A 24,458-nucleotide genomic window follows, 5' to 3' on the forward strand; every position below is an offset into this window, starting at 1 on the left:
ACGTGTAACTAGAAAATAATAAAATACTTTTATGATAAAAAAAAAAGAATGGCACCCTATATGTAGAATGTTGGCTATTGGAGCTGGGGAGGTGGGTACCTTAGAATCTGGTCGTGGGTTCATAGATTGTGACCGCTGGAAGGACCCTAACAGATCATTTAGACCAACCTTTTTTTAGGTAAATAACCTAAGGCCAAGAACCTTACAATGGCAGGGCTGTGACGCCTAAAGCTCTTTTCACTAAACCAAATATCTTTTCACCAGCCGGCCCAAGTACTCATCTGGAAATTGACGAATGAATGATTGACGAGAAGAAATCTGTTTTAGGGGTCAGTCTTAAAATCCCCTCACCTTGAGATCTATTGCGCCACGCCTCCCTTCCAGTTAGTGTCTAAATTGATTAAGTAGCCTTTATTTTGAAAGCTTACTTCTTTAAGGGACTAGGGTGACGTAATGGCTAGTCTCTAAGCTCCTCCTTCTGCCTCTCCAACCTATCAGAATTTCTTGAAGTATTTTCCCTTGGCCAATTAGCGCCCTGGTTTACCTCCCGCCCCCTGCTTGTATCCCAGGGATTGGGGAGGATAACCAGGGCAACCAAGGATCCACCTGCTTCGGGTAGTGGTGTAATTCTCCGGGGATGCTGCCCGTCGTTTTTTGCCTGTTGCCACCAGCAACAGTCTCAGCAACGGCCGGTTCCCGTTGCTATAGTAGCAATACACAAATCCTTAATCACTTTCGCAACAACCTGACCCTTCGCAACAACCTGACCCTTCCCCAACTGCTTCTTCATCTCTTTCCTTCAGATCCTTACTCCCGACTCTGAAGTTCTTACGTGTTTTGGGGGTGGAAGAGGAGTATTTTAAGAGATCTGGGAGTCAGCTCTGGTGTGTGTGTGTGTGTGTGTGTGTGTGTGTGTGTGTGTGTGTGTGTGTGTGTGTGTGTGTCCTAGGGAAACAGGGAAAAAAGGGTTGAAGGAGAGAGGGGGATAAGAGAGTTGAGGGTAGTTAGGGGAGGAAGTCATGAAAAGAAAAAGAGTCTTTGTAGTGAAGTACTAAGGAGTTTCAGAGAATTCACTAAAGGGGAAAAAGATTGAAGGGGAGTTCTAATAATAGGGAAATGTGTGGGAATAAACCAATGGGTTGGGGTCTACCATGCCTTCACCCCAAGCACCCCCACCTCTCTTTAAACTGGAAGGGGGAATGGGAAGCCCAGTGAACAGCACAATGGGACTTCCCTCACCCAAACACAGACCATCCTCCCCTGAGATGCAGATTTTCCCGCAACTGAGGCTGGATGAGATGGCTTGGAGGAAATGAGGAGGTGGGGGAGTCACCAGACCATTGTTTCTTTCCAGGATTTGACCAACTTTCACCTTAAGGAGTCTCAGCCTCAGGAAGGAAGATGTCTGATGATGAGGACTTGGAAGAATATGATCCAGACCAGGATGAACCAGAGGAGGAAAAAGAGGATAGGGAGGCAGAAGAAGGAGAAGAGAGGGAGGGAGGAGAAGAAGCTGAAGAGGTAAGGGCATAGGCAAGGAGGGACCCTAAAGAGAAGTAACAGGAGGGTGATGAGCAGGACTGCCTGGGGGGGAGGGGAAGGTGCACTTGACCTTATGATTTCTTTCAGTTCCTCCCCAATCCCATCACAGAAGATGCAATGAAGGAAGGTCTCGCTCTGCTCTGCAAGACAGGCAATGGACTCTCCCATGCTTACGTGAAGCTGGAGGCCAAGGATAAGTGAGTGTTTATGTGTTGAAGGGGAAGGGAGGAGCAGATGTGCGTTGTAGGAGCTGCAGTCAGTACTCCTGCCCCAAGTGCCTCTGGCTTTGGCTTACAGCATGCTTGTTCTAGTCCTGTGGGAAGGGGATAGTGGAGCAGGTGACTGACAGCTGTTCCTAAGCAAGGAAGGAAGAAAAGCTGGGGTCTAGGGACTCTTCCCTTCTTCGCTGCTTTCCTAACTCTCTGTCCTTCTCACACTATCTTTCCTGGGACTTTTTTTGTTTTGTTTGTTTGTTTGTGGGTTTTTTGCGGGGCAATGAGGGTTAAATGACTTGCCCAGGGTTACACAGCTAGTAAGTGTCAAGTGTCTGAGGCCAGATTTGAACTCAGGTACTCCTGAATACAAGGCCTGTGCTTTCTCCACTGCCCCACCTAGCTGCCCCCTTCTCTGTCCTTCTCACTGACTCCTGTTACGTACTCCCCCAGTGCACCCCCTCTTCTCTCACTTTACCAGCTTTGCCTTTCTTTGATGCAGCCCTCATCCCCCTCCATTTCACCTGTGGTCCCTTTGTTTATTGATCTCCATCAGTTTATCCACTGGGCACCTTCTGCTGCATCCCAACCCCTCTCTCATTGTAGTTTCCTCCTTCCGTAACCAATTCTCCTCTCCATTGAGCCATCCCCTCCCCTCCCTCTTATTGAATTGACTTTATCTTTCATAATTATATTAACTCAATTGCCTATCTTTCTAGCCTTGTTTCACATTCCTCCACTTCATGCATGCTCTGCCCCAACCAAACTAGACAAATAGTTGTTCCCCAAACTCAATATTACATCACAGGCTTCTTTACATGGGAATAAACTCCCTCTTCACCTTGAGTCAGAGAGTCTTTATCTCCTTTCAAGGTTCATTTTAGATAGCATCTCCTCAAGGAAGCCTTCTCTGATTGCTCCGGATGGAAAATACTTGCTTCCTCCTCAAAATGCCTTGAATTGACTTTCCTCTCACTCCAGTGGAATGTAAATCACATGAGGGGATTATGTCTTTGCCTTTGTATTCCTGGGGTTAGCACTATGCCTTGCATACAGCCATAGAGATATAGACTGGGGGCCCCAGGAAAACTCCTACCTCCAATGCAATTTTGCATCTTCTCCACAACTTCTTAGAGAGTTACCTAGACCTGGGCTTCTTAAACTTTTTCCATTCTCAACCCCTTTTTGCTGGAGAAATCTTTACTCGACTCCAGGTATATAGGTATATACAATTGGTATGTGTAACCTTTTACTGTTGCCAAATTTTTCCTGAACCCCCCCCCCCCAACACATTCAGGATATGGGGTCAAGATCCACAGTTTAAGAAGCAAGGATCTAAGGGGCAGCTAGGTGGCTCAGTGGATAGAGCACCGGCCCTGGAGTCAGGAGTACCTGAGTTCAAATCCGGCCTCAGACACTTAACACTTACTAGCTGTGTGACCCTGGGCAAGTCACTTAACCCCAATTGCCTCACAAAAAAAAAAGAAGAAGAAGAAGAAGAAGCAAGGACCTAGACCACTGAGAAACTGAGAGATTAAGTGGCCTGCTCTGGGCCACACAGCCAGTATATGTCAGAAGCAGAATTTGAAGTCAAGTCTTTCTGATATCAGGCTTGCTCTCTATCCACTAGGGTAGACTGCCTCTTGCCTTGCATGATAATAAGTTTGTGATTTAGAAAAAAAAATTTTTTGCACAGAATTATTCTCCCCAACTCATTCCCTCTGGCCTTCTTTTTCCTCTGAAAACCAGTTCCCTAGTCTTCCAACTACTCTCTTCCCTGCTCCAGCTATCATGCCCTGTCCCTAATTCTAACAACAGCCCTGGCCTCCCTCCCTTCACCACTGTCCAGGGAACTGACTGACATTTCTCTGCTGTCCTCCTACATCCACCTGCGTTATGTGGATCTGTCTGGGAACCGACTGTCGGACTTGTCACCACTCAACAGCCTGACTCACCTACTCTGGCTCAAGGTCGACCACAACCGGCTACAGAGTGCCCAGATGGTAGAGCTGCCCTACTTGCAGATTGCCAGCTTTGCCTACAACCAAATCACTGACACTGAAGGCATCAGCCATCCCAGATTGGGCAGCCTGGACCTCAAAGGTGTTCTCTGGGTGGGCAGAGGTGTAATAGTGATAAATCATAGTACCATAAAGATAACCTAGTCCAATCCCTTCATTTTACAGATGAGACTGAGGCCCAAGGTCATAGCACCATAACTTTAGAGCTGGAAGGGACCTCAGAGGCCATCTTAGGTCAACCCCCTGCTTTTACATATGGGGAAACTGAGACTTAGAGGTTAAAAGTGAATTGCCCAAGGGGCAGCTAGGTGGTGCAGTGGATAGAGCACCGGCCCTAGAGTCAGGAGTACCTGAGTTCAAATCTGACCTCAGACACTTAACACTTACTAGCTGTGTGACCCTGGGCAAGTCACTTAACCCCAATTGCCTCACTAAAAAAACAAAACAAAACAAAAGAAAAGTAAATTGCCCAAAGATGAGAACTATCTTTACATGTAACAGAAAAAATAAAATACTTTATTAATTAAAAAAAAAAAAGTGAATTGCCCAAGGGGCAGTTAGATGGCGCAGTGGTTAAAGCACCAGCCCTGGATTCAGGAGGACCTGAGTTCAAATCCAGCCTCAGACAGTTGACACTTACTAGCTGTGTGACCCTGGGCAAGTCACTTAACCCCCATTGCCTGCAAAAAAAAAAAAAAAGGTGAATTGCCCAGTCACACATCAGAGATTTATCCCAGGTCTTCTGACTTAAAATCCAAAGTACTTTCCACTCCACCCCATCGTGTTATATGCTTGACTAGACCCTTTCCTTTGCTGTGTCAAGTGGCATTCTGGATTAGATGTTGTATGTTACATGACCATTTCAAATGCACCCTCACATTTGACTTTTGCCTTCCTCAGGGAACAACATCAAGAAGATAACGGGCCTAGACCCCCAAAAGCTGGTGAACCTACACACACTAGAGCTCCGAGGGAACCAGCTGGAAAGCACACTGGGAATCGAACTCCCTAAGCTGAAAAATCTCTTCTTGGTAACCTTCAAGGGTTGGGTAGTAAGCACATGACTAAGTTCTAGTGCAACTATGTTGATAAACTCTCTCTGTTCCCTTGGGGAAATCCCAGATTTCCCCCTAGTATTCCTATATGACTTATGTTATTGGTGAAGGGAGAATGGCACGATTGAGGCAGGGCCATCTGAACCTCCCTCATGACTATTTTTGTGTTGACTTCACCCTCAGCATGGCCCTACTGTAGGTCCTGAGTGGGTTTGGAAGATGTGCTTCCAGGGGACAGCTAAGTGGTAGAGTGGATAAAGCACTGGTCCTGGATTCAAATCCAGCCTCAAACACTTGACACTTGCTAGCTGTATGACCCTGGGAAAGTCACTTAACACCTATTGCCCCAAAAGAAAAAAAAGGGAAAGGAAGATATACTTCTAGGACATCAATGACCCTGATCCACCAGGGCAGTGGCCCTTAGTTACAGAGTTGGGAAGGGAACCCAGGTATCCAGATTGCCATTTTCTATGGCTACAATGTGTGTATGGTTGACAGTAGGACTGTTCTGGTGACTTTCCCTCAAGCAGAAACACAGGACTGTTAGGCATAGGACTCCCCAAGTAAGAGAATTTGGAGAACAGCAGAAGGGAGGAACTGGAACTCCTTAGTGAGCCAACTCCAAAGGGTCCTGGCTTTCTTTGGGGGTATCAGTTTACCTTGGCTTCCTCTCCTTTGCCCATCCTTTTCCTCTCTTTACTCCTCTTTTGCCCTTTTTCCTTCTCCGCATGTTTCTGTCTGTGAATCCCCCTCAATTTGTCTCTCTTTAATCAGCCTGTTCTGTGTAGGCCCAGAACCAGCTGAAGAAAATAGAAGGACTTGAAGGGCTGAATTATCTCACTACATTGCATCTTCGGGACAACCAGATCAGTGATCTGAGTGGCTTCTCTAACGAAATGAGGTCCCTGCAGTACCTCAATCTTCGGTATGTTTGCTACAACACATCCTGGTCCTCAGGATCTGGTCCCAGATTTTGACCTTTCACCTTGATTCTCACCCAAACCTAATTCCTGATTATCATTCTACCTTTCACTTTCATCCAATCTGATTGTACTTTTGTGTCCTTCTCCATCCTAAACCTAACCTCTTGAAACTTGACTCTTCCTCCAAATGTAATCTTATTTCTAAAATCCCTCCAGTTTGGGACTTTAAAAATCCTTCTCCAGCTCTAATTCTGCCCACACACACACACCTCAACATTTCCCCCTATATAATCCCTTCTATGAGCAGCTAGGTGGCACATTGATAAAACACTAAGCCCAGTCAGGAAGAACTGAGTTTATTTAAATATGGCCTCAGACACACATGTGACTCTGGGCAAATTACTTAACCTCTATCTGCTTCAGTTTCCCTAATTGCAAAATAGGGTTGTTGTGAGGATCAAATGAGATAATATCTATAAAGCATTGTATAGTGTCTAGCACACAGTAGGCATTTAATAAATCCTTCCCCCCTCCCTTCTTTCTTTCCTCCCTTCTTTCTTTCCTCTTTCCCTATTTCCTTCCTTCATTCCTTCTTTCCTTCCTTCCCTATATTGGTACAGTGGCCACATCCTAGTAAAACTCTCTAAGCAAATGGACTAGGCTGAAGGTAACCAACAGGCCTCAAACCCATGGATGAGTTAGGGGGATGTCTACCCCAAGCATGTGAAGACTTCCTCTTGTTAAATGGGTGAAGGAGAACAATTTGTTCCACTGTCCATGAAGGCAGCTGAAGCAGGTATTGTGGAACACTTAGTGCTTAGTCAGACATCAAAAACACCAAGGTTGGGCAGCTAGGTGGCGCAGTGGATAGAGCACTGGCCCTGGATTCAAGAGGACCTGAATGCAAATCCGGTCTCAGACACTTAACACTTACTAGCTGTGTGACCCTGGGCAAGTCACTTAACCCCAATTGCCTCACCAAAAACCAAAACAAACCAAAACAAAACGCCAAGGTTATTCACTGCATCCTGGGCCATCACCAGTAGTTCTGACTTTTTTGTCTTGCCACTAGACTTGGATGGCTGGAAGAGAAAATCAGGCTGATGACTTTGTGCAATGCTGCCTCACTTAAATCTAATTCACAAGCAAGTCAAGACATCACTCCATGATGTAATTGGTCCTTTTCAAAAATGAAAGACAAACAACAATATTGGCTTTATCTACCCTGCTGCCCTGCCTCCTATGACCCAAATTTTCTGGTCATTTTCCACCTACTTACCCACTTTATTTTCCTTGAACTTCACCTCTGCTTTCCTCAGCTCTTACCTCTCTAACCCTTTAACTTTCAAGGGGTAATGGTAGTTGGGCTAAAGGAAATGGACGGGGAGGTCCTAGAGGAGTGGGAGCCAGTATGGAAGAAGAATTACACTTCACCTGCACAGCAGGTTCAGTAAATCTTCAGGATGTCCAGTCACTGACCGATGTTTGGAGGAGCCACTGTTTAGCACCTGAAGAAGTGTACAAAATACATATTCTACCACTCACCACCTTCCCTTCTGTCAAGCCCATGTATGGCTCTTTGTTCTCTACAACCAGTCAGCAAATGCCTATTCTGTTTCAGGCACTGTACTAGATACTGGTAATACAAACACAAAAATTAAATAGTCCCTGCCCTTAAGGAGCTTACATGCAGGGAGACAACATGCATATATTTATATGTGGATAAAAGTATATCCAAGGCAAACATTAAAAGGAAAGTAATTTTTAGGGAAAGCACTAGCAGCTGGAGGGATGGGGTTGGGGGATTAAGAAGCTTCATGTGGGATGTGACATTTGAGCTAAATAAAATCATGACTTCTATGAGATGGAGGAGGAAGTGCATTCCAGGCCTGGGGGGGAACCTACACAAAGGAACAGAGATTATTGAAGATACAGTGTCATAAATTGAGAGACAGGCCAGTTTAGCTAAAGTGTAGTGTTAATGAAAGGGAGTAATGAATGAGAAGGTTGGAAAGATAGGTTGGAGTCAGAAAGGGCTTTAAACATAACAGCAAATATGTAAATATATAAATAAGATAAAAGAATTTATGTTAAAGGGAGGAAAAAAGTTTGTATTTGATCCAATAAGAAAAGGTGGCAACTGGAGTTTATGAAGGAAGGAAAGCACATGCTAGGAAAATTACTCTCTGTAGAAGTAATATGGAAAAAAAAAAGAAGTAATATGACCGAAGACACAGGAATTTCTTTCAAACCCTTCTGCAGGGGGAACATAGTGACAAATCTGTCAGAATTGATTAAGCTTAGAGATTTGCCCCGACTTCGGGCCCTGATCCTCTTGGAGAACCCATGCACGGATGAAACTGACTACAGGCAAGAAGCCCTCATACAGATACCCCAACTAGAACGCCTGGACAAGGAATTCTATGAGGAAGAGGAACGGGTAGAGGCGGATGAAATTAGACAGAGGATGAAGGAAGAGCAAGAACAGGACATGGAACAAGACCTGGATCCGTATGCAGATAAGGAGGTAGAGGGAAGAACAAGGCGTGGATGAAAGGGTGCAAGGCACCTGAAATTCTCCCTAGGGAGTGTAGCAGAAGTAACTAGGAAATCTAGGGCCAGGCAGCTAGGTGGCGAAATGGATAGAGCACGGGCCCTGAAGTCAGGAAGGACCTCAGTTCAAATCCAACCTCAGACACTTTCTAGCAGTGTGACCCTGGGCAAGTTACTTAACCCTGATTGCCTCAAAAAAAGTCGGGGGGGGCAGCTAGGTGGAGCAGTGGATAAAGCACTGGTTCTGGATTCAGGAGTACCTGAGTTCAAATCTGGCCTCAGACACTTGACACTTACTAGCTGTGTTACCCTGGGTAAGTCATTTAACCCTCATTGCCCTCCAAAAAAAAATTGTCTAGGGGAAGTGGTTCTTCAAATAAGAGGGAAAAATAAAGGAAATGGGGCTATAAGAGGGTAGTTCCTTGGGAAGAAAATGGTAGGAAAAAAAAGTAAGAGGAGAGGGCTTAGGCAAAGAAAACCCTTAGAAGGACTTGAGTCTGGGTCAGGAAAAGAGTATAGCAGGGGGGGGGGGGAGCTTGTCTGAGGATGCTAGAAGAAAAGTAGAAAGCTGTATGGTATTGGAACAAAGTGGGGGTTTGGTGAAGGGGGTAGGGGAAAGGAACTAAGTATATAGTACCTACCAGACACTATAATTATAAAGCTAAACCCCTTACAAATACCATCTCATTCTCTTAACAAGCCTGCCAGGTAGATGCTACTGTTATTCCCATTTTATGGTTGAGGAAACTGAGGCAAACAGAGGTTCAGTGACTTGATTAGGGTCATTTACATAGGCAGTATCTGAGGTCAAATTTGAACTTAGGTCTTCTTGACTCCAGGTCCAGCGTTCTGTGCCTTGGACCATCTATTTCTTCAACCTCTAAGTCTATCAGCCTCTACAAACATTGTATCTGCAGTCAGAGGCTCTTGGTTCTGTTACTTGTGACTTTGGGCATGCTCCTTCACCTTTCTAGGTCTCGGTTTCTTGATTTATAAAAAGGAAAAAACTGGACTAGATGGTCCCTAAAAGGTCTTTTTACCCCTAATTCTATGGTCTTGTTCTGATTCTTTGGGATCTAGGATAAAAGGTAAAAGAGGGGCCAAAGAGACAGGGAAATGAATTTGAGGGGAGATTCCTCAGCAAACATAGACTGCTAGGCAAGGAGTGAGTAGAAAAGAGAAGATGAAGGAAAGGATGGGAGCAGGGAGGGGAGTAGAAAGGAACACAGCTGGGCCTAGTAAAGAAGACAGGCAGGAGAGAAAAAACTAGGACTAAAAATCTGAAACTAAAAATAACCATGAGGGAGCAGGGGGAAAGAAGAAGAAAATAATAAGGAAAAAAGAAGAGGGGTCAGTAACAGAGGTTGGAGAAGAAAATGATGGATGAAAGGAAGGGGGGGGGGAGATAGCCAAAGATAGAGGAAAAGATATAGATAGGGATGGGAAAAAGAGAGAAGAGGAAGGGAAACAGCAACATAGCTGGGCCTGGGAAGGAAAATTTTAACTTTTGCCCTCTCCCTACAGGACCCAGATGAAAATGTCCTCTGAGGTTTCAGTGCCATACTGGTCTCCCCATCACTTTCTTCTTTCCCTTGGAAAGAGCATATCTTTAGTCCATCCTTGGAGGAAGAGGACCCGTTCATTCTTCCTCCCCTTGGATCCCAGGAATTGGAAGCACCTACTGCTCAGGATCTGTGAAAGGAGTGATAAAGAGAGCAGAGAAAGGAGGGAAGGCAGACCTGGAGGGAATTTCTTGTTTCTTACTTTTATTTTTCTCAGCAAAACTGGTGGGGTGTGAAGGGGTAGAACGGTCAGATAGCTTAACAGGATCCAGGCAAACCTGAAAGGGGAAAGGACAAACCTAGGGGAATTTAAACACTGGTCTGAATCTTGACAAGGTAAAACAAATTGGGGGAAGGGGGTGGGTTGTCCCGGGGAGCGGGGACTTGGTTGGGTTGAATTGCTTCTTTTTCCAATAAAGAAATTCATGCCACTGGCATTCCTGTGACTTTTGTACATCGTTGTCAGGTGTGATACTGAGTTTCTGTGTGACTTTGTCAGTGTCTGCCAGGTTGTATAACATTCTGTGTGACTGGATGTCACTGTCAGAGTATATATCACCGCATTAGCCAGTATCTTTGCTAACGCGTCAGTATCAGTTAAACTCTAGGTAAAGATGCGCGAGCCTGTCTGAATCCCTGTACTGACAGTGTTCAATTGTGTGTGTGTGTGTGTGTGTGTGTGTGTGTGTGTGTGCTCGCGCGCGCGCGCCTCAGCTTCAGCCTGGTCCTCCCGCCCGACTCCAGACTCCCCCACCTGAGCTCCGCTCCTACGTGCGGCTCAGCGGGCGCCTTCTGACTCATCGGGGCTCCGGGTCACATGCATCTTCCAGGCCCTATCGGCTCCGCTCTCTGCCGGCTGCCTGCCCGCCCGGGATCTGCAGCGGCCCACGCCCCGCTCCTGGCTCCCGTTCCCTCCGCGCTGCCACCCGCTCTGCCGCAGGAAGGTGAGACCCCAGCCCCCCTTTCGCCATCTCTCCTCGGTCCTTCGTCCCCTTTCTGACATCCATCCCCTCATGGTCTTTCCAGGCTGGCTCCGCGCGCCTGCTCCATCATCTTCCTCCCAAAGCCCAGCCCTTTCCCACCTACCCAATATAGTCTCTCCGACCCTTTATTTATCTCCCTATTTTCTATCTGCTTGCTTACCTCATCTGTTTCTATTGCTGTCTCTGATTGAAAATCTCTATACTTGTCTTATAACCTATGTCATAATCTCTTACGTTTCTGCCTCTTCTTAACTGTCTTCAACACCCTCCTTTTTTATTGATGTTACTATTTTTGTTTCTTTCCATCTTGACATAATCCCTTGGTTCTGCATTTTGGGGGTGACCCTTTCTATTCTCTCATGCTCCCTGATTCAATTTCCTCCTCCCCTATCCCTTCTCTCTTCTCCCCACTTTCCCTCATTTTTTGACTGTTCAGGGAATTTTAGAGGTGGGGGTCCTAAGAGCTCAGTCAGTCCTCTGGGGATATATCAATTGGTACTGTCTTCTCAACCTTGACACTCTGCCCCCTTTTCAACTACAGCAAAACCCCCACTAGACTAGAATCTGATTCTCCAGACCTCCCATGTCTCTCCTGCCCCTCCCCCTTCATCTTCAGCTTTTGGGCAGAAGAAATATGTGTGGAGGAGCCTTGGAGAGAAATTCGCTGCTGGGGAAAGAGTGGGGGAGCTTACAGTCTTCCGATGTGAGTCATAGATGTTTAAGTAAGGGGCTTTTAGCATCTCCAGGGGAGGGGAGGCCTTGGCCGCTCATCATTCTCCTTAGCATACAGAGAAGATGCTGGCTTGGTGGCCACTCCCAATCTAGGTATACCTTGGAGAAATCCCAGCTGGCTGGTAAGTGTGCTGCTGAGGGGGAGAGATAGTGACATTTCCCATGGAATGCTTCTCCACCAAGCTTCTTTACCTCATTGCAGGGCCCCAATTCCCAAAGTCATGTCCCTTTTTTCTTTATGCAGTGACCTTCTTCCCTTTCAGCCCCACCTTGAGGCTACTTCTTCCTTTCCCCCCTCCTCACTGCAGGCAGATTTTCCTTCCCTTCACTGCAGGACCCCTCTTCCCTATAGTCATGTCCTTTTTTTTTTCCTGATGCAGTGACCTTCCTTCTCTCCTCTCCACTCCCCAAGATGGGGGCATTTCTATTTTTCCCCTCTCCTCACTGCAGCCAGCTTTTTCCTCCCTTACTGCAGTGACCTCCTCCCAGTCTCTTCCTTTCTCTGTCCCTCCCACATTAGCCCCACCCCTTCAGCATCTAACTTCTCTCCTCCCCTTTTTCTCCACCAGTAGGTTCTAGCCACCATGTCAATTGAACGCATCCATGCCCGGGAGATCCTGGATTCCCGTGGTAATCCCACGGTGGAGGTGGATCTCTATATAGCCAAAGGTAATGAATAAGGATTGAATTCCCTATCAGAGTTGTCTCCCATTGTAACCCCATCAATCTCCATCATTAGTCATAACCCTTCCTAGGATTAACTGACTGTTGGGGCAAATATAGGGAACTGATCTAGAATCCACAGTTACTGTGTGGGGTGGCCCTTGCAGATGGTGAATTCCCACAGGTCCTGGGATGTATCTATGCATGGATAGTATTTTCTCAGCTATATAAGGACAGTATGAGTTTTGTTCCTGGTTATCTAAGTCAAGAGCTCTGCTTGTATATTTGCAGGCTTATGTATCCATGTTTTTCTATGTTTCCATGTTTTGGAAATGTTACATGTAGTAGGGATTCTAGGTATGGCTGGAGAAATATTGGTGGGCGTTGGGACTCTGAAAAAAAGAAGAGATCCTTATCCAAGCAACCTCCTCCCTCTACTCCCAATTCCTATGCTGTTACTCCCTTCCCTCCTGCTCTCAGGTCTTTTCCGGGCAGCAGTGCCCAGTGGGGCATCTACTGGCATTTATGAGGCACTGGAACTGAGAGATGGCGACAAACTTCGTTACCTGGGCAAAGGTGAGGCCCCCTTACCTATTTCTTCCTTTATGTTCTCACTAGTTCCTTCATTCTAGGCTTTCTCCTTTTAGCATCTTTCTCCCTCCCTCTGTTTCCCATATCATCCCAGGCCCCTGGACCACTTGTCTGTCTCACCACTCCCTTGGTCTTTCCTTTGTCTGGAATCTCCTTTATTCCTCCTGACTTTTCAATCCTAGTCCTGGCTTTCTTCCTTCCCTCTTCTCAGGTGTACAGAAAGCCGTGGATCACATCAATAATACCATTGCTCCTGCACTGATCAGTTCTGTGAGGCTTTTCTCTTTCTTGGGGGGTGGGGAAGAGGGATGGGGCTGTAGCACAGTCTTTTATTGGATTCAGAAGAAAAGGACCTTTCTTTCTGTCTCCTGGATATGGGGCCTGGGGAAGGATCCTACTAAAATTTGGTTGGGACTCATTAATCCCACCAGAGGATGCCCAAATTGTCCCCCCACCACACCCCAGTAGTCTCTATGACAAGTTGTTACCAAATGGAGTGGGGATCATCAGGGTGTGATGAACAGGGATTTGGTCCCGGGGAGAAAGCCTATTTTTCCTCTCCCTGTCCTGTCTCAGCCTGAGGGATAATAATGACCATCTTTCCACAGGGCCTTTCTGTGGTGGAGCAGGAGAAGCTGGACAACCTGATGTTAGAGCTGGATGGGACTGAGAACAAATGTAAGATGGCTGCCCTGGGCAGGGAGGTAGAAGGTACCAAAGTAGCTGAGCTGGGGCAGAGGTGAAAGCTTCATTACAAGGAGGTAGAAGATGGGCAAAAGCCCTTTCCCTCCTTGCCCACCCAAACCCTGCAGCATCCTTCCTTTTTACCCCTTTTTTGTCAGCCCCACAATTCTACTGGCTTTATAATCTGATCATCCATCAGATTTACTAGTTACACAGGATCCTCTGTGATCAGTTACATTGATGAGGTAAACAAAAGGAAGAATTTTCCAACAGTCCAAGAAGAAAGGGACATAGTATGGAAAGGGAATTGTGGTGTCCTAGAAAGAAGTAGTGGCTTTGGAGTCGGCAGTCTCCAGTCTTGAAAAAGTTATCATCTCTGAGTCACAGGACCTAAACTGAGGTAGAGAGAAGTTAAGTTATTTGTCTCTCCCTCCCAGCCCCGTATTTTATCCACTGTTGGCTGCTACCTGGTTGCCCCTCAGTTTCCTTGTCTGTAAAATGGGATAGGGATTGAACGGTGACTTTATGGGGCATAAGAAGTTCTCTCTGAGGAACAAACTGCTGACTCGGTTCAGCACCTTTTCTGAAATTTCTAGTCTTAGAGAGTTTCTTAGAACACTAACAAGTAAGTGGCTTGGCTGAGTCCAACAAGCCAATATGTGTCCAAGGCAGGACCTGAACACATGTCTTCTCGGCTCCAAGGTCAGTTCTCTGAATGCTACATAATGCTGGTGTAGGGTTTCAAATTTATAGCTAAATTAAAATTAAGTACTACTCAAGGCTTACGTAGAAATGAAGTAGGTCTCTAAATTTACAAACTACTAGCTTTTCATGAGAATTTTCATGTGCATATAAGAACCAGACTTATGTCAAAGTGGGACATTTGTTGATAAAAAAGGGTCTCTGTTGGACAACAGCTGTTGAAATATTTTTTATAATTCTATTTTTTTCTCATAAAATATTGTTTCTAATGTATCTGATCACTAAACACAGCACAAGATGATTTAGTTTATCTGCTTCAACATAACCAATGTCATAGGATTTGTTGTGAGAATCAAGTTAAGCAGTGGCAGCAAAATGCTTTGTAAACTGTCAGATACTATATAAATGCTCCCTAAAAATAATCATAGGAGAGAAAGTGGAGTCTCCTTCTAAATGTCTAGAAATAGGGCGATTTTTCTTTTTAATTATTTAATTTCTCATATATCTTTTTTTTTTTTTTTTGCGGGGCAATGGGGGTTAAGTGACTTGCCCAGGGTCACACAGCCAGTAAGTTTCAAGTGTCTAAGGCTGGATTTGAACTCAGGAACTCCTGAATCCAGGGCTGGTGCTTTATCCACTGCGCCACCTAGCCGCCCAGTTTCTCATATATCTTAACCATAAGCCTTCTTCCATATCCCTTTCTCCAATACATTGAGGTTTTTTCTTAAGTTTTTTTTCATAAAAAAATTAACAAGCATTTTTCTCCCTTTCACCTCTTCCTCTCCTCATTGAAAAAAGAAAAAGAAAAACCAAAACAAAATCCTTTTTAAAAAATATGCGTTGTCAAGCAAAACAAATTATTGTGTTGGCCTTGTTAAAAAATATGTCTCATGGGGCAGCTAGGTGGTACAGTGTGGATAAAGCATTGGCCCTGGTTTCAGGAGAACCTGAGTTCAAATCCTGCCTCAGACACTTGACACTTTACTAGCTGTGTGACCCTGGGCAAGTCACTTAACCCTCATTGCCCCACCCACCCCCAAAATATCTCATTCTGCATCTCTCTGGGTCAAGTAATATGGCTCATCATTGGTCCCCTGGAATTGTGGTTGGTCATTGCATTGATCAAAATTCTTTCAAGGTTGTTTGTCTTACAATGCTGCTGTTATTGTATGAATTGTTCTCGTTCTACTCATTTCACCCTGTATCAGTTCATACAAATCTTCTAAGGGTTCTTTGAAAACATCCCTTTTCTATTTATTATGACATAATAGTATTCTTTTACATTTGCATAGACTGAGGTTCTTTCAATTAGAAGTGGGAGGATTTCTGCCTGAGCACCCAGGAAATCCTCATAGTCTGCCTTGGGGGAGGGAAAAAAATAACTAAAAAAATACTAATTCTTAGCATATAAAGAAAAGTGATTGAGAATGAATGAACTTTCCCAAAGGGATCTTGGAGGAATTTTAAAATTAAAAAAAAATTATTAATAATTGCTTTCTTGAAAATTATTAATTTAAATGTAAATAGTTACTAAGGGGCAACTGGATAGAGTGCCAGGCCTGGAGTCAGGAAGACTCACCTTCCTGAATTCAAATCTGGCCTCAGACATTTACAAGCTGTGTGACCCTGGGCAAGTCACTTAACCCTATTTGCTTCAGTTTTTTCATCTGTAAAATGAGATGGAGAAGGAAATGGCAAACCATTCCAGTATCTTTGCCAAGAAAACCCCAAATGGGGTTATGAAGAGTGAGTCATGATTGAAAAACAACTGAACAGGGGCAACTAGGTGGCACAGTGGATAAAGCACCAGCCCTGGATTCAGGAGGACCTGAGTTGAAATCCAGCTTCAAACACTTGACACGTACTAGCTGTGTGACCTTGGGCAAGTCACTTAACCTTCATTGCCCTGCAAAAAAAATAAACAAAAAACTGAACAACGACAAATAGTTACTAAGCAAGTTTGTATTGATCTTTAATATTGTTTCTCATAAAACATTTCATAGTTTTTAAAAAGGAGGGAGGAGTCAGGGAGCAAGAAAGAGTTGGGTACACACTTCTGTGTCTTTGTCCTGAGTACCGTGTCTCCTAAATCTTGCAGCCAAATTTGGGGCCAATGCCATCCTGGGCGTGTCTCTGGCCATATGCAAAGCTGGGGCAGCAGAACGAGAATTGCCACTCTATCGCCACATTGCCCAACTGGCTGGAAACTCAGATCTCATCCTACCTGTACCTGTAAGTTGTAACTTCCAGGAGGGGAGGTGGGGAGATAAAGAAAGGCAGTAAAAGGGGAGGGGAGCAATGAGAGAGTTGTACTTCAGGGAATGGCTGAGGTAAGGCAGATGATGAAGGCTGAAGAGGAGGGGTGGTCAGGCAGGAGGAGGATATCTGAGTCAGGGAATCTAGGGGTGGGGTCCTTTGACTCCCCTTTCTTGCCTTTCTTCCCAGGCTTTCAATGTGATCAATGGTGGCTCCCATGCAGGAAATAAGCTAGCAATGCAGGAGTTCATGATCCTTCCTGTGGGAGCCGAGAGCTTCCGGGATGCCATGAGGCTTGGAGCCGAGGTCTACCATACACTCAAGGGTGTCATCAAGGACAAGTATGGCAAGGATGCTACCAATGTTGGGGATGAAGGTGGCTTTGCTCCCAATATCTTGGAGAACAGTGAAGGTGAGGCTAGCCATTATCGTCATCCTGTAAGATCTTCCACCCCTGCCAGATTTCTATTGATCCATGCAATCTCTGGAGAGGCACCTATATTATTCCTGTGAAGGAGACCCACTCCTCTCTCCAAAAATGTCACTCCCCCAGCCAGATCCCGAGGGAAGCACAGCACCACCCTTTGGTCTCTTGAGAGTCATTGCCTCCATTCCCCTGAGCTATACTGAATTTTCACCTGATTCTAGAATGTTCTCTAACCCAGTTATAGGAGCACATATTTTTACCCACTCCTATGGATCATTCAGTATCTATAAGATTCCTAGATTCTATGGGACTACTGGGAGTTAGGGGAGGTTACCAGTAAGACAGAATAGATTCACCAGTATATGGGATATATCAAGTTGATGAAACTAACCAAATTTTAGTGACTTAGTTCTTATAAAAGCCACACACAAGAACCTGATAGCTCCAGGCCCAGAAGCACCCCCTCTTTCCCCAATTCCATGTCTTCCCAATCCCTTGTTCAGCATCCCAGGTCCAGAAGGTTGCCACCAGCATGGCTAGTATCCTAGATTTTTTTTTTTTCAAATAATCAAAATTCCTGATCTATGTTCTACTCTATCAGAAGCTTTAGGTGCGAAAATGTTGCATTACATGCTTCTCTCTCTCTCTTCTGCTCGCTTGACAAATCCCTTCCCCCCTGGTATCCCCTATCTCTAATTCTGTCTTTATAAACTCTCCTCAGCCCTGGAACTGGTGAAGGAAGCCATCGACAAGGCTGGCTACACAGAAAAGATCGTCATTGGCATGGATGTTGCTGCCTCTGAATTTTACCGTGATGGCAAATATGATCTGGACTTCAAGTCCTCTCCTGATCCTTCTCGATACATTTCTGGGGACCAGTTGGGTGCCCTCTACCAAGGCTTCGTCAGAGACTACCCAGGTGCTTGTCCAGGGAAGAGGACGGGACCCAAAGGGAATAGGGGCAGGGCTATAGTTATAAAAACAGGGCTTTTTTTATACAAACATAACGGTTATTGATGGAAACATGGTATATAACTGGGAGAAGCCGATGTAGGGTGAAAATAATGCTTGATATGGAGTACGAAGGAGCCATGTGAACACAAGGGGCCATGGACAGTGTAAGGATGCTGTACAGAGGATGTAGGAGCCATATGTAGTCACAGTTTACAAAACACTTTCAGAACAACTCTGCCAAGTAGCCTAGAAAGAAAGTGTCAATATTATGATGTCTATTTTATAGATAAGGGCACAGTGGCTCAGGGAGGTTGTGACTTGCCTATGGCACAAGACCAGTAAGTGGTAGATCTAGTGTTTGAACTGAAATCTAATTGACTCCTGAGTCCAGTGTTCTTTCTGTTATGCTCCAGGTACCTTATAGGCATTGTATGTAGCTATGTGTATTGTGCAGCTGAATGTGATATGTAGAAACCGTGTCTTGCATATAGAGGCTGAACACAAGTTCCCATTCTGTTCATTTTGGTTAAATTCCTGAATCAAATCATAGGGCCCATTTTGGGCTCCATAGCCACAAGAGAATTTAGGAATAGGAATGGTACACTAGATACCCAGAGTTCTTATTCTAGTAATGGAAAAGTTGGTTTCCATTGTCCTTGAGAACAGAGCAGGAAGAATTAGATTTAAATAGCAATTTGGGGGTGGGAGGGGGGCAGTTAGGTGGCGCAGTGGATAGAGCACCAGCCCTGGATTCAGGAGGACCTGAGTTCAAATCCGGCCTCGGCCTCGGACACTTGACACTTACTAGCTATGTGACCCTGGGCAAGTCACTTAACCCTCATTGCCCTGCCCCCCCCCCAATAATAATAATAGCAATAGGGAGAGATGATTTGGATTAGATACAAAGAAGGCCTTAGAGATGGTGCATGAGATGCTAGGATGGGTGATGGAAGGAAGCTTCCTTGGAATTAGGAAAGAATGAATTAAAGCTAGGCCTAACTGGAGATTAGAAGGATAAATAAGAGGACTTCTGGAGGTCTCTTCCAATTCAGAAGGTTTGTGACTTATTGGGAAAGCTGGGAGTGGAGATCTTGACTAGGCCTAATGGCCAATGAGAGTCATTGATCCCTTCCCCTCTTCACCCTTAGTTGTCTCCATTGAGGATCCATTTGATCAGGATGACTGGGCTGCTTGGTCCAAGTTTACAGCTAATGTGGGCATCCAGATTGTGGGTGATGACCTGACAGTAACAAACCCAAAGCGAATTGAACGAGCAGTGGAAGAGAAAGCCTGCAATTGCCTATTGCTCAAGGTCAATCAGATCGGCTCTGTCACAGAGGCCATCCAAGCGTGAGTGAGCCCCCTGACCCATCCCAGATGATGATCCTCAAGACCCTCTGTTTCAAGCTCTACACTTCTGTCATGAAGCCCCACATATTCCAGAGGGAGGGGAGACAAACATTTTTCTTTATCTCTCGGTTTTCTTGTCCCATAAAGTCCCTAGATCCCCCAGACCAATTATCTCCAGATTTTCTCTTTGAAAAGTTGAAGGGAGGAGGCCAAGAGTCCATTATGAGGAAGGGGGTGTTGAGGGGAAGGGGTACTGATCCTAGGTATCAGTGACAGATGTCTGTGTGGTAGGTGTAAGCTGGCCCAGGAGAATGGCTGGGGGGTCATGGTGAGTCACCGATCTGGAGAGACAGAAGACACCTTCATCGCTGACCTGGTTGTGGGGCTATGCACAGGCCAGGTGAGCAACCTCGACGACTTCCCCTGCATGCCTGCTGGAGCAGTGAGAATAATGTACTAGCCACTGGAGGAGATAGAATGAGAATTTTTTTATTGATAGGATTAGAGTTCTGGAAAGGCTTCGTGGAAGGATACAAAGGGAGCTGGTTTGGGGGAAGTTTGGGAAGGAAAATTACAGGTTAGGTGAGCATGAGACTGACCTAGAAGTGTCACATTGGATGAGGTTTGGCATGAAGGAACAGGGTTGGTGCTAAGAGATAGGTCCTGAGCAAGGTACCTTCTCTAAGAATTTAAAGACTTCAAGGAAGTTGAAAGGGGTGGATTGTATAGCAAAGGCCTCCGAAGATAGTGATAGAATCTTTCGCTGGGTTGGGTGGTTTGTTTTTTTCTGCAGATCAAGACAGGGGCTCCATGCCGTTCTGAGCGTCTGGCCAAGTACAACCAGCTCATGAGGTAAGAAAAAAGTAAGGAAGGGTGGTAGTGCTCTGTGCCCTAGGAATGAAGGAATTCTGGGGTGGGGAGGAAGAGGACTATGGCTATCCCAGAGGTGTTCTCCCTGGAGCCAAAACCATGAGGACAAGTTGGGAGGAGTTGACAAATGCTTTCTAAAAATTAATTAGGTGGGTTCTTTTAATTTCTGGACTTTTCAGTCAAAATGCAACTATAGATGTACTCTGCTGTAAAAGCCATTTTCAAGGCCGGATGCCTCTTCCCCATTTTTATTTTGACAAAGAAAACTTCTAATTCAAGAGTAAATATCATGCTCATAAAAGAGTTTATAAAGATGAGAAAGTAGGAATATGAAACAGCAGTTGCTCACTTTTCTTTTTTGAGTCTTGATATCATTTCTGATATCATCAAAGTCTTGATTTTTCTCACCTTCCAAAAAAAAAAAATGGAGGGACTCTGCATGAAGAGTGAGATTCCTTGGTAGGTGGGTGGCAGCTATTCCTCTTGCCTCTCCTGATCTGGTCTGCCCCTTCCTTACCTTCTCTCTTACAGGATCGAGGAAGAGCTGGGAGATGAAGCTCGATTTGCTGGGCACAATTTCCGCAACCCCAGTGTGCTGTGACCACTTTCTCTCCTGTGCTTCCCCCCCTCCAACTCTGCAAACTGTGACCTCTCACTTCCCCAAGCTGTGCCCTGGAGCCCCAAGCCCCTTGGAATGTGTGCTGATCCTCCCCCGTATTCCTTCCCTTCCTCCCTCTTTCCCTGGCTTCTTCAGCCCCGGTTTCCCTTTGCCTTGGCCTTATCTTTCAACTCCCTGCTCCGCATTCCCCTGAAGAGTCTCTTTCCTGGGGTCATACTGCTCTTAGCTCCCTACCCCTTTCTCCTTTTCCTTTCTCTCCTTTTTCAGAGTTGGAGAGGGGAATGTGAGCTGCAGAAGAGGGTTAGCCTCCGTCAGGGGCTTAGCTTGGCTATCAGGGTCAGTGATGGGATCAGGGTACATTATAGGAGATGCTTGGAGAGGGGCTGAGATAGGAGTTACACATGCTCTCTGCTTGTGTGGGTGTGTTTTGGTTCTAGATGGCCTCCATCTTGCATATGTTCCATGAAGTATTACGTATGCATTCTATGTGTCATGTATGCTGGATGTGTGTTGCGTGTGTCTGGCATGTTACTTCTGTTGGCATATGGGGCAGGGCCTAATTTGAGGTTCTTTCTGTAATATTTATTTATTTTGTTTACTTATTTATTATGTCCTTGGGACCCTAGGGATTGAGCATGTCTTGTCACAGGGGCTATTTTTCCATGTCTCATTCAGCTTTGTACCATAGTGGGTAAGGAGGTATAGCAGGAGTGGGAAGGGTCAAAGGAAATGTCCTATGCTTTACCTCCTTTGTGTGTGGGGACCCCTCCCCCCCAGCTGGAGATCCCTCCCTAGCCCTAAATCCCCAAGTTCTTCCCTAGACTCCCCCATCTTTTCCCCAGCTGTAGCAGAGCCATGCCTCTCCCTCCCCCACCCCATTGCCACCTACCTGAGTCACCACCATCTCCATGCTCCCCACAATTACCACTGTCATTAAAGTCTGAATCACAGCCCCCGTGTGTCTGAGAAGTCTGTACCCCACTATCACACGTGAAGGGAGTGGGCTGGGGACTGGGAAACAGAGAACAACAGTGCCCCAAGATGAGAATCCCTGATTAGAGAGGGTGGGGGCAAGTGTGTGTGCCAGTGTGAATGTATGTGAAGGGGTTGGGGGAAAGAAGACCAGATTAGTATGGTCAAGATGGGGTCGGAGAGCTGGAATCCTTCGAAATAATATACCTACTTCAGGGAGAGACACTTTGGCCTGGACTGCCTTCTCACTGGGCTCCCATCCAAGCAGGACTACAGCTGGTCCTGGGGTGAAGCATGGAGGACCACACGAGTCCCAGCGCCAGCTGTCCCTTGGAGAATGGATACCCTTTCACTCCCTGGGGCCTGGAGGGGGAGCGGATTGGGGTGTTGAACTGGGATGTTTATACATAAATCAGAATATAGGGGAGATTGAATGGAGTCGGAGCCCCTTGGCAAACAAGAGGGATGGATTCCCTAGGAGCATCAAAACACGCCCATCGACTACTTCTCTATAGAACATACCAGACAAGGAGGTCCCAGGCTAAGAGACTTTTCAGATCTAGAACCCCTATAAAGAAGGGCACCTCCCAACCAATGACTGGTCTGGTGACCACTAGAGGGAGACAGGGTTCATGAAACGAGCTCAGGGGACCAAGGCCTGACATGCTCAAGGGAATTCTGAGCTATTGTATAGTCTACACAGGTCTCCCCCCATTATTCTCTCTTTTTCTAGCCTGAGATCGCCTCTTCCCTTGCCTTCCTCTATCGCCCTTCTGCCAAAAAAAGAAAGGGGTGGGTCTAGTTCCTGGTAGGCAGGGTTTGTTTCCCTCATGGGAACCCTTCTGAACACAGCCTGCCCTGGCTGCCCATCACCCAAATGCTGGGGACTTTGCTGGCTTATTTTCCCGCTTCTTAGTCTTTCTGTGTCTTTTGCCTCATACCCTTCTCTCTACCCATGTGTTAAATAGCTGCCCCTTCCTGTGACTCATTCATTCCTTCTTCTCACCTTACTTGTCTCTGTACTGCCCGATCCCCATCCATTTCTTAGTCACTCTTCTCTCTGTCTCTTTGCCCCACCAACCCTGTGCCTGTAGTAACTATCCCTTCTCCACAAGCCTTTCTGTTCCCTCTCTCTCCCAGGTATAAGGGAGGATTGGGTTACTAACTGTGCTCTGCCTGGGCCTCCCAGGCCCCTCTCTCCACTTTCCCTTTGTGTGGTTGCCTGGTGACCACTGGCTGGGGGGTGGGGGTGGGGTGGGGGTGGTGAGACATGGTGTAAAGGATTGGGGTGGGGGGCTTGTGCAGCTGATCGAGGGTGGAAGAGAGAACCTAGTTTATCTTCAATGTCTGTGACTTTAGATGGGTCTCTATCATGCCCCACCCCCTCCCAACACATCCACCACCCAAATGCCTTGGTTTCCCATTCTTAGCCTGGAGGTAGCCACCATCCTGTCCTCCCCTGCCCCACCCCTCTGTGGTCAGTAGAGAAAACAAGACTGGGGAGAAAGCCTGAAGCTGAGACTCAAGTGGCATAGGAAAGACCAAGCCCAGTTTGAGGCAGAAAAATGCAGAATATGGTGGGGATCGAGGGAGGTTGGGTATATGTAATGGGAGGAGCCCTTCACTATGTAAGGTAGGAAGTAAGGACTGTCCAAGGGCATAGGATTGAAGGGGAATAGGGGAGAGGGAATATGATCAGATCCCAAAGGAGGGGAAGAAGAAACAGGAAGAAGGAAATTTGAGCGAGAAAATTTGTGTGATAGAGGGTATATAACTGACTGACTAGACTTGGGGCTGTTTCCTCAGCTGTGTGGGTATCCCCAGAAGGATGGAATGCTGCCTGGCAGTTTTAGTCCCCCTATCACCATCATCCTGGCCCCCTAGATAAGCCTGGGGAAAGTGGAGAGGAGAGCAGCCTGGGGGGTCCCAGGGTGCATTGTCCTCCCTATCCAAGCAGGCAAAGCTGACCCTGGTGGCCTTAAACTGACTTTTTGCCTCTGGCTGGGCCTGGTCCCATCTATTTTTCTCCTGACTCCCCCCCCCCCCTCCCCAATTCCAGGGAAGAGTAAGGGATTCCAAATCCAGAAACTCCAGGTCCAGCTCTTCTTATTTCCCAGCTACCTCCTCCTCCTCCTCCTTCCCTCCACTTCCCTCTGGCCTTCTCAGTCTCTGCAGCCAAAAAATCACCCAGTGTTTCTAGGTCCTTTGTGCTGGGAGATGGGACAGCTGGGTGTGGGATGGGGAGAGAACCTGGAGAAGATGGTTGGGAGGGACTGATGGGATGGAATAGGAGAGTCGTGGTCACGGTGGGGGCAGATTGGCTGGTTGGGGGACTAAGACGGACAGACTGTCAACTGGAGAAGGGAGACAGAAGGGCTGGGTTTCGAAGGGGGAATATTTCCAGGACTAGTAAAGGGAGGGGGTGGGTGGGAGGAGCAGGACAGCGGCTGGAGGGTGCCAGAGACCTTTTTGGGCCATGAAAATGGACTGGGGAGTTTGCTTCAAAGTGCTGCTTATCCTCCACTTTTCTTCCCCACCCCCACCCCATTTCTGTCCTTCCTTGTGGCCTGAATGACCTTTGCTGTGGACAGAGTAAGACAGGCTGGAGAAAGGGGACAGGACTTAGGGGTAACAGGGTTAGCCACCCTGCCTCCCCTACAAGTCTCTAATTTTCCCCATTGACCTCATCTTCCCCCCAAGTTTCACCATCTGGCTCCCAATGACCTCATATTTTCCCTTTTTCTTACCCTAGTTTCCTGTTCCCCCAACTCCTTAGTCTCCTTGTCT

General features: G+C 46.4%; 2 protein-coding genes across 5 annotated transcripts; both read left to right on the plus strand.

Annotated features, from left to right (window-relative positions):
* Positions 1–627: 627 nt before the first annotated feature.
* LRRC23 (leucine rich repeat containing 23) lies at positions 628–10,644 on the plus strand. Of its 3 annotated transcripts, none has more exons than XR_006353283.1 (8): positions 628–884; positions 1,355–1,521; positions 1,630–1,739; positions 3,604–3,857; positions 4,676–4,806; positions 5,619–5,755; positions 9,831–10,204; positions 10,583–10,644. XR_006353283.1 is itself a non-coding variant. In XM_043967062.1 (8 exons), the coding sequence occupies exons 2-8, from the start codon at positions 1,402–1,404 to the stop codon at positions 9,852–9,854; spliced, it is 1,041 nt and encodes a 346-aa protein (XP_043822997.1). In that variant the 5' UTR covers positions 628–884; positions 1,355–1,401; the 3' UTR covers positions 9,855–10,006. The 3 variants fall into 3 exon arrangements, 2 of the variants coding, with proteins under 2 accessions (XP_043822997.1, XP_043822998.1); XM_043967062.1 differs by lacking the exon at positions 10,583–10,644 and adding an exon at positions 8,016–8,280 and having other exon boundaries at positions 9,831–10,006; XM_043967063.1 differs by lacking the exon at positions 10,583–10,644 and adding an exon at positions 8,016–8,280 and having other exon boundaries at positions 3,700–3,857; positions 9,831–10,006.
* A 31-nt stretch (positions 10,645–10,675) lies between these two features.
* On the plus strand, positions 10,676–21,649 carry ENO2 (enolase 2). 2 transcript variants are annotated; one of them, XM_043967060.1, is made up of 12 exons: positions 10,676–10,812; positions 12,153–12,252; positions 12,727–12,822; positions 13,049–13,107; positions 13,446–13,515; positions 16,322–16,455; positions 16,669–16,891; positions 17,628–17,825; positions 19,009–19,210; positions 19,502–19,610; positions 20,004–20,062; positions 20,612–21,649. In XM_043967060.1, exons 2-12 carry the CDS (start codon positions 12,168–12,170, stop codon positions 20,679–20,681), a joined length of 1,305 nt encoding a protein of 434 aa, XP_043822995.1. In that variant the 5' UTR covers positions 10,676–10,812; positions 12,153–12,167; the 3' UTR covers positions 20,682–21,649. The 2 variants fall into 2 exon arrangements, with proteins under 2 accessions (XP_043822995.1, XP_043822996.1); XM_043967061.1 differs by having other exon boundaries at positions 12,156–12,252.
* The last annotated feature ends 2,809 nt before the right edge of the window (positions 21,650–24,458 follow it).

The sequence above is a fragment of the Dromiciops gliroides genome, chromosome 5 (genome assembly GCF_019393635.1).
Source record: "Dromiciops gliroides isolate mDroGli1 chromosome 5, mDroGli1.pri, whole genome shotgun sequence".
Classification (NCBI taxonomy): domain Eukaryota; kingdom Metazoa; phylum Chordata; class Mammalia; order Microbiotheria; family Microbiotheriidae; genus Dromiciops; species Dromiciops gliroides.